At 48.6% G+C, this 9,348-nt stretch overlaps 1 protein-coding gene across 3 annotated transcripts in view; it reads left to right on the forward strand.

The window, feature by feature from the left end:
* The window catches only part of sema3d (sema domain, immunoglobulin domain (Ig), short basic domain, secreted, (semaphorin) 3D), a 78,581-nt gene extending 70,355 nt beyond the window's left edge, over positions 1–8,226 (forward strand). For all 3 annotated transcript variants that reach the window (XM_064318535.1, XM_064318533.1, XM_064318534.1), the window contains exons 8-18: positions 656–798; positions 2,459–2,573; positions 3,052–3,121; positions 3,378–3,522; positions 4,316–4,538; positions 5,034–5,122; positions 5,522–5,563; positions 5,818–5,975; positions 6,252–6,316; positions 6,523–6,662; positions 7,119–8,226. In XM_064318535.1, coding sequence (XP_064174605.1) covers positions 656–798; positions 2,459–2,573; positions 3,052–3,121; positions 3,378–3,522; positions 4,316–4,538; positions 5,034–5,122; positions 5,522–5,563; positions 5,818–5,975; positions 6,252–6,316; positions 6,523–6,662; positions 7,119–7,490 — 1,562 coding nt within the window. In that variant the 3' untranslated portion in view covers positions 7,491–8,226. The remainder of the gene's footprint in view (positions 1–655; positions 799–2,458; positions 2,574–3,051; positions 3,122–3,377; positions 3,523–4,315; positions 4,539–5,033; positions 5,123–5,521; positions 5,564–5,817; positions 5,976–6,251; positions 6,317–6,522; positions 6,663–7,118) is intronic.
* The last annotated feature ends 1,122 nt before the right edge of the window (positions 8,227–9,348 follow it).

Here is a 9,348-nt window from a genome sequence, read left to right on the forward strand (position 1 = left end):
CTCTTTTCCTCATTCCTCAGCGTTTTCTCACCTCCCACAAAAGCCTGCCCTGACAAAAGAGTCTCTGTCCATGAGCTGCCCTCCGCTGACTGAGTAGGAACTCCCTGCTGCACGTGTTTCCAAGGCTATGATAAAAGCCAGAATGCTGTACGTTAGTAACCCTTTGATGTGTGAGGTCACAGATATGTGATTGGAATGCTGTTAACTGAACATTCTGACGCTGATGTCACAATCACTACTGGTAATTGAAAGCAGTGGAGTTCTGGAACACTTAGAATTTTGAAAAAAGCATTCCAAAAAACCTGCTCTTCAAAGGGTTAAATTTCCTTCTGACTCGCTGAGGGAAGACTTTGGAAGGAAGGGAATTTTGTTTTGTTTTTAAAAAAAGCATACTTACACCTGCCCTGTAAATTATGTTGAAAAATTTCATTGACGTCCTTTAGGGTTTTTGTGTGGAAGGGGAACCAGGACTTCCATCTGTGGTGTAACTCAGGTGAAGGGAAGCTGAGGAGATTTATTCCGTGTCCTCCCTCACTGTACAGTGGTCCCTGTTTTTGGTCCGTGGTGAGCGTATATCACCCTGTTGAAAGCCAGGTGTCTGCAGGACGGTGGCTCAGCTGTGTGATCCCGCTCTCCTCTCTCCTCTTTCCCACAGAGGCCAAGTTCATCGCCGCCCATCCCGTCTCCGACACCTACAACCCGGACGACGACAAGATTTACTTCTTCTTCCGCGAGGCGTCCCGGGACGGGGGCTCCGGTGACAAGAGCGTGCTCTCCCGAGTGGCCCGGGTCTGCAGGGTGAGCCCTGGGGGGCGGGGCCGGGGTCAGCGGGCGGGGGCAGGGTCAGGGGGCCGGCTGTTACGGCGATGTGGGCCGGGGGTGAATTATAAGCTCTGAATGATCTGAGACTCCAGTGCAGGGCCTGGCAGAGCACGGATTCAAGCACCCCCCCCTTCCCCCCCACCCTCAGGAAAGGAGGCTTCTTGGTACATTCCTCTTTTTGCAAGCTGCTGAAAGAGGGTTCAACCACTTGCTCCTTGTGGGGGGGGGGGGGTTAATCATCACCTTCCCGTATTGGTCATAAGGGTCCAGCAAACATCTGCACTTTCTCCTCAGCGCAGTACGTTTTAAGTGCCTGCTATGTCCTGTTAACTCCTGTTGAAGGGGTTTGATTTACAGGACGGCCCATCGCTCAGTCAGCCTTCAGAGGTGCAGTTTAAAGCACCTTTTTGTCAGCCGGTTAGAAATGAAAGTCTAGGCGCTCACACAGGGAGTTGAAGTTTAATTGGGGGCTTTTTAAAATCAGCACTTTGTGGCTATAAAAGCCTTAGTGAAGGTCCAAGCACTTTCTCTGGATTTCATTCTCAAACTGTTTTTTTTTTTTTTTTTTAAATAAACCCTGGGTTCCTTGTGGCTCAGACTCACAGTTCTGTACAGCTGTGAAATGTGCATGTGAAGTCTGTCACTGACAGAAATCGATCATGTCAGTGTTTCTGAAATCCATCCAAAAAACTGTTCTCGTAGAATAGCCCTACAGCAAGAGTGTTTCACAACTTGGTCAGCAAACTTGAATCGCGTTCCCAGAATGCATCTGTAAAGTGAAGCGCTAGCAAATTTCAACCAGCTGGCTTTTTTCTCCCTATTATTGTTTGGTGCCACAATTATTCAGCATAATTGCAAGAGACTTCACTTTAAGTGGAGTATTTAATAAAGCGTTTTGCTATTTGGAACATCGGCAGCTGCTGAAATTGACCAAATTTGTCCTGGAATAGGTCGCGTGCGTGTAAGGATGAATCGCGCTGGGGTTAGATTGAACAGACCCTGAGCATTGTGTGTGTGTGTCGGCACTCGGGCAGACCCCTCCAAGGGCAAATCCAATACACACAATGACAAATCCAGGCTCTAAGGCCAAGCTCTTGTGCGCCGGCACACTCGCCTTCGCTGCCTTCTGCGGTAATCTGGAGCGCCTGTCGGTGACGGATCTTTTCTCGGATAACGTTATCTTTGAAGATTATGGTATGGGGGAAATAGAATGTTGTAGTGGTCTGCAATGCTCTTGAGCAGGCATTAGCGTAGCTTTGCTGTGAGCCCGGCTTTCCTCTTTGTTAGCGTGCTTGTCGCGGTCTATAGAGCCGTCCGGTCAGGGCCTGTAGAAGCATGGCTGGAGAGCCTACTCCGCATTCCTTCGCCTTCCCTTCAAGAAATGTTTCCCTGGTTAGAGAAACTTCATGATGTAGTGACATGCTAATCGGGGGTAAATGATTAACTGTCATTGTTTACTTTGATTGCCGCTTTCTGTAATCCTTCGTCGGATCAGCCTAGCTGCCGTGGGAACGAATAAGGGTGATGTTAACTGCTTTACATCATCCAGTCACAGCAACCGATCAGGCAGAGATGTGAGATGCATATTTGAGTAGTCCCGCCCCTGTTCACGGTGGCGGTGCCGGTCGTGTTTCAGAATGACATCGGGGGCTTGAGGAGCCTGACCAGCAAGTGGACCACGTTCCTGAAGGCCAGGCTGGTGTGCTCCATCCCGGGGAGGGACGGGGTGGACACGCACTTCGACGAGCTGCGTGAGTCTCCCCCTGCAACTCCGGCTGTGTCTCAGAACTCTGTGTCCTTCCTTCCTTCCTTTCGTCCTTCCTTCCTTCTGTCCATCCTTACTTCCTTCCTACCTTCTGTCCTTCCTTCCTTCTGTCCATCCATCCTTCCTTCTGTCCGTCCTTACTTCTTTCTGTTCATCCTTCCTTCCTTTCTTCCATCCATCCTTCCTTCCTTTCGTCCATCCTTCCTTCTGTTCATCCTTCCCTCTTTCCTTGCTTCCTTCTCCTTTTCTGTAGATCACAAGCAGGTAAAAGCCATATGGCCTAACCCCACCGAGTCAATCGATCACTTCAGATGTGTGAAGTGGTAGAGGAAGGGAGGGAGGGGGAGACGGAGGGGAGGTGGGGCTCTACATTTTAACAGGGCCTCTGTCCCTAAGATCTGTGTTTCGTGCGTGCTGAACAGGAAGTGACAGGCCACCTCTTCCTGTCTGTTCCTTTGTTTCAGAGGACATTTTCCTTCTCCCAACTCGAGATGAGAGGAATCCCATCGTGTATGGAGTCTTCACCACCACAAGGTACAGCGTGTGTGTTTCATGTGCACACTCTAGTTTTAAAACATTTAACACAAGGGGTTTGCTTTATTTTTCACATTGTAGATGTTCAATCTCATTAATTTTGATAGTGTAAGCATACATTAGCAGTTTTATTGTAAGAATGTTGTATTTTTAATAAAATAATAGTGTGATATTTGCTATATGGTAGGTAGCTTTAGATAGCTGTGGTTTGGGTTGTGGGCTGGGTGAAGTTACTGAAGCAGGTGTGTGTCTTCAGCTCCATCTTCAGGGGCTCGGCAGTGTGTGTGTACAGCATGGCCGACGTCCGCGGCGTTTTTAACGGCCCGTACGCGCACAAGGACGGGCCCGACCATCGCTGGGTGGAGTACGAGGGCCGGATTCCCTACCCCCGGCCCGGGACCGTAAGCTGCTCTCACACACACGCGGATACTTCATAAGGAATTAATACCGCGTGTTAACGTTGCATGTACAGTAGATGTGAGATTCAGTGGCAGCATTGTGTTTGTCTGAGCTGGTAGGCCTGCCGGTGTTTATTTGAACTGCCTGAAGGATGCCGAGTATCGGTTATTTATGGACTCCGTTCCTGCTGGCTGTTTAAATGGAACATCTGGTCCAGCGCTATAGCCGTTCGATACAGAGAGCGGACTGTGAGAGGCCCTTTCTCGTTGATTTTAATTAATGCCACTGCACACTGCAGGCCACGCGGTTAACGCAGAAAATAACAAATGGTGTTCCGAGCGGTCGCCGTGGTGTGGTTGTCACGGCGGCGCGATCGCGCGTGTGTATTTTGCAACCGGCGGGATGACGAGTGGACCGTTCGTGTTTGTTCAACAAATTAGACGACACGAACGCGAGCCGTCGCGGGCCGCTTTGGGCTGGTCCTCACGAGGTTTGCTCAGCGTATAAATAAACCCCTGCAAAAACAATCACTGGATAAGTCCCTGCCATTAGATCTGCTTATATTAAACAGAGACTGATGAAGTCTGCACAGCAGATGTTTCCGCTCTTTTTGCCGTTGTCTTTTTCACCACTAGAGGGAGTGTTTTCTTCATAACAAGTCCAGTATTTTATCTTTATTTGCTGATGGTATTCTCCCTTTTTACTCAAACAAAGTATGCAAATTATGGGTTTGCAGACACTGTCTTATCTCGTTTATCTGTAAAATTAATTCCCGTACCCCCCCCCCCCCTTCAGTGTCCGAGTAAGACCTATGACCCACGGATAAAGACGACCAAAGACTTCCCCGACGAAGTGGTGAGCTTCGTCAAATACCACCCCATGATGTACAAGGCCGTGTACCCGGTCACCGGCAGGCCCCTGTTCACCCGCATCAACGTGGACTACCGGCTGACCCGCATCGCCGTGGACCGCGTGGCGGCCGAGGACGGCCAGTACGCCGTCATGTTCCTGGGGACAGGTGACGTAACCGCTGCGCGCGCGTTCCAATAAGAACTCGTCTCGCGCGTGTGAAAGTGGCCTTCGTCTGTTGGGCTTTGGAACGATGGAATGGTTTATTTCTGGTGTGTGCAGTGACGTGTGTGCGTGTATACCGTGGGAAATTGCGAAATATTCTGATTTCATAGCTCTGTTTCATCATACTCTATGGTGTCTTCAACTCACATTGTGTAAAGCTGTATGAAATTTCAATGATCAATTTTCTTGTGGCTGTTTAACTGAAATACCCAGACAGCCTTGACCCATGTGCACAGAGATATGTCAGTGAGGATAATGTCATACGTAAACGTATGCACCAGAGTGAAAACAGCCCTGTACAGAACGGCACAATTTCAAAATGGGGAGATATGGAGCTATGAAAACTGATCCCTTCGGCAATAACTGCAATATGCAGCTGCATATTAGATAGGGTGGAAATAAAGTTGTTTGTGTGTGTGTGTGTGTGTGCGTGCGTCAGACGTGGGCACGGTTCTGAAGGTGGTGAGCATCACGCAGGAGAACTGGGTCACGGAGGAGGTGGTTCTGGAGGAGCTGCAGGTGTTCCAGGTGAGAGGGGCAGGGGGCGGGGCCTCTGCTCTAATGGCTCGCACGCAGAGATGAAGAACAGCGGTTTCCTGCAGGATCTGACATGTCCGCCGCAGGTCCAGGAAGCGGGCCAGACATAATGCTACTCTATTACTGGGTTACATACGTCTGTTTTTAATGGCGTGAAGAAAAAATAAGTCGTGTTACACCTTGGTAACTTGGTATTTTTAATTTGGTATATTTTGTCTGTATGGTTGTCATTTATCATGAACAAATGTGAAATACTCTTTTGAGACATTGACATGTGGCAGCGTGGCACATCGAATTGGCTGTTTGGAACATATCAAAGCTGTGGAATTTTCAGCATTTATCTTTATTTTAAAGTGTCATTTTATTAAATGTAGTTTTTATTCATTGCAGACTCCCTCTCCCATCGTGAATATGAAGATCTCCTCCAAACAGGTAAGATAATTATGTGTACGTTTGCGGTGTGCTCTCTGCCTTCGCCCAAACCACGCTCTGTCGATCTTTTCATTTGTCATCCCGGCTCATAGTTGTGCGATGGTCGCCGTGAGAGAATTGTTACCAGAGCTCTCGTTTCCTGCTGGTTTGATTGATTTGGGAGTCCCAGTTTAACTCACTAGCTTCCCTGTTTTTGCCCTGTCTGTGTATGTCTGAAATGCTGGCCGCCTCTGACCCGCCTCTCCGCTCCACAGCAACAGCTGTACGTGGGGTCCCGGGACGGGCTGGCGCAGGTGTCTCTGCACCGCTGCAGCCTGTACGGTCAGGTGTGCGCCGAGTGCTGCCTGGCGCGGGACCCCTACTGCGCCTGGGACGGCGCCCAGTGCTCCCGATACATGCAGGCCTCTAAGAGGTACGGAGCAGCGCCCCCTGCAGGCCTGCGCTAAAACAGACCGCGTTCTACTGCTTAAGCACGCACATGCACACACACACATGCAGACACACACAATGTGCGCGCACACACACACACACACACACACTCATTCATTCACACACACTCACACACAAACACAGGTGTGCGTACACACACAATCAATGAGAGCCAGTGCTTCGCTAAGACGAGCAGCCTTGGCCTCAGCCTCTTTTATGGAGGGGTGAGTGTTGCTAAATGGCCTCTCTTGGTTTCCAGGCGGGCCAGGAGACAGGATATCAAACATGGCGACCCCTCAAGCCAGTGCTGGGATCTTGAGGAGAGTAAGTGTTAAATGGACTACATATTCCCATATCATGTTTTCAGGTTGCTATAATTTTATTTTAAAAGAGAATAAATGTTTAAGATCTGATTTACTGTCCACGGTAAAGTATCCAATATTGACCACTCTATATCGCACACAGCAATGCTGCGTGTAGTTGTAATGATGTTGAAATGCACAGCGTTGTGTTGACTGTGTCCTCCGTAGCCACGGCGGGCGATCGGGTGGAGGAGAAGCTGATTTTCGGGGTGGAGCACAACTCCACCTTCCTGGAGTGCGTCTCGAAGTCCCAGCAGGCCCAGGTGCGCTGGTTCCTGCAGCGTCCCGGGTCGGAGCTCTGGGAAGAGGTACGACCCGACCCCGCCCCTAAATCAGGACCGGCCCTGCGGCCGCTGAGAGCCGTTACCCAGCAGGCCCCCTGGCCAGCCCCTAAAATGGATGCCCTGGTCTGCTGATGTCATTAAATCCTAGAAAAGATTTGGTCTGCTTCGAGCACTCAGATAGTCTGGGTGGCCCCCAAACGTTATTACCAGCACCATAAACACACAGTCATTAGTGCCAGTTAGACCTAATGACCAATCCAGTCAAGTAATTATGGGTGTGGAGGAAACACAAAGCAGAGGGCCACTTAAACCAGGTGTGTGAAGCAGTTCTGTTGAATGTTTCTTCAAGTCCTCTGCTTTTAAAATGGACGTTTCACAAAGAACAGTGTGAATCGTGTGTGATTGTGCATTTACCCCCACGCCATCCCCCCCCCCCCAATCCCAAAACCTGAACCGCAAACTCCTAAACCCCCCTCTCAGGTTAAGCCGGACGAGCGGGTGATCCGGACGGACCTGGGGCTGCTGATCCGGGCCGTCCACCGGCGGGACGGGGGGCTGTACCTCTGCACGGCCCAGGAGCACACCTTCACCCGCACCCTGCTGCGGGTGGCCCTGCGCGTGATCGACCCCGCCCACGCCGAGCCCCGCGACCCCGCCGCCGAGGCACGCCAGCGCTACAAGGACTACCTGCGGCTGAGCGGCGGCCCGGCGCCGGGCCTGGACCGCTACTGCGAGACGCTGTGGGTGCGCGAGCGGCGCCAGCGGCAGAAGGCCAAGTGGAAGCACGCGCAGGAGCTGAAGAAGATGAGGAACCGGCGGCACCACGCCCAGCCCGAGCCCACGCTCACATAAGGGCACGGTGTGGAGCAGCGGGGGAGCCCAGCCCTGCGGGATTCAATCCTCTGGCCGTATAGCGGAATTCCATATCCCCGGTATTCAAACCAAACATTGAATATCCGCTAAATTATAAGAGATGCGTATTTAGCGGTGGTCTTCCCTTTCTGACTGCACCTTCAAGAGGATACAGTGTCTGACGAATGAAAGAGAGGCATAAAATGAGTGGACGGCCCATTTTCACATTTTGAAACAAATTTTGTTTTTTTAATTATTTGCGAGGCCTTAGTGATTCTGGTTTGAATACCGGAGAATGGAAAACCGCTATAGCGGAATGATTGAGACTTGTTCAGACGCTGCAGGTCTGCACCGGCCTGCTACATGAGACAACATGAGGCAACTGAGAATATACCTCCCTACACCAGCTGCCCCTGCCTGCAAATGAAATGCCTTTGCTTGTGGCATTACTCCACGCATGGGGTGGCTTAATTATAACCAGAACGACAATGCATTCATGTTGAATAAGTGTAAAAAGTCCAATGTGCTTGTACAGGAGAGCATGCGTGCTTTAGTGTTTCTGTTAATTGTATAAATACTTGGAAGTCAAATTTTTGTAACCACGTATTTTGCATTTTGCATAGGTCAATGAAAATACCATATTTTTGTATGAAACTTACACTAATAGGTCTACCAATATTTTCTGTTTTGTAGGTGATGTAGCAATTAAATATTATTAAAATGTTATTTATATTTACACAGGTGTTTTATGTTGTTACAGTTCTGAATGGGTGTGAAACCTTGGATTTCTTTCAGTTGATTTGCGTTGAATTTGAGTTAATTCTGTGGGGAACGTAGACCATGCAGGCGAGTTAACCCCTTTGCAGAGATGTCCTTGCCCATTTAGGGGGTACCCTTTTTAAAGTTTTGTAACTCCAGGTGTGAGCATCACAGAGATTGGTAAAATGGCTTAAAGGAAGCAAGACATTTTTACCATTTACAATACCAACTTAGATTAGTTTATATTCATATTTTTGTACTTGTCTGTCTTTTCTCCCTTACAGGTCCAGTATATTAGACTTTACTGGTTTGTTTTGGTTTGATTGACACAGTTCAATTTGGAAGAGTGAAGTCACTTGTGTAAGGGGTGGTCTGCGAATTATTGCCTATACATACGAGATCCAATGAACACATGGCCATATGCAATGTGTCTTACGTACCACTAGAGGGTACTAAAGTTCCATAATATTACCGAATTCAAGATTTCACTTTTTGGGTCAGTTTGCAGTGTGCTTAGCTGGAGGTTCAATCTCTGGTTTAAACCTTTAGACCACAGAAGTTCTGCATGTCAACTGGGACAGCTAATCCTTATCCCACAGCTTTGGATTGCTGGTCCAGTTGGTATGCAGTTATGTGGTCTAGAGGCTTGAATCTCAGGTTTAAACTCCAGCTAAGGACACCAAAATTGACAGGTAATATTTTACAGCCAGTGTGTACAGGTACAGTATTGATAATCGATGGATGTGGAAAAGCTCATACTACTAACAGTCAAATATACCTGGTAAGAAGCAAATTTGAACATGCCTACCACTGTTAAAGGGTTGTCACACACAATTCTCCCAGAGTTTATTTAGCATTGAATCTGTCCAGCTGTCCATATTGTTGCATTTGACATGGTCCTGAATTACAATGCTCCATTTCAGAAAGTCCCATCATAAAGCAAGATTCTATCTAGATGGGAGTTAAAGTTGACTTCAGTTTTGTTCCCTCTTAAATTCCATCAATTCGCTTTCCAGTTTTTTCTAATTCATGTTTCGGAGCATATAGTCATCTCCTTTAATTGCGAGGTATATAATCTGACTAGTATTCTCACTAGTCA

Source organism: Anguilla rostrata, chromosome 19 (assembly GCF_018555375.3).
Source record: "Anguilla rostrata isolate EN2019 chromosome 19, ASM1855537v3, whole genome shotgun sequence".
In the NCBI taxonomy this organism is placed as follows: Eukaryota; Metazoa; Chordata; class Actinopteri; order Anguilliformes; family Anguillidae; genus Anguilla; species Anguilla rostrata.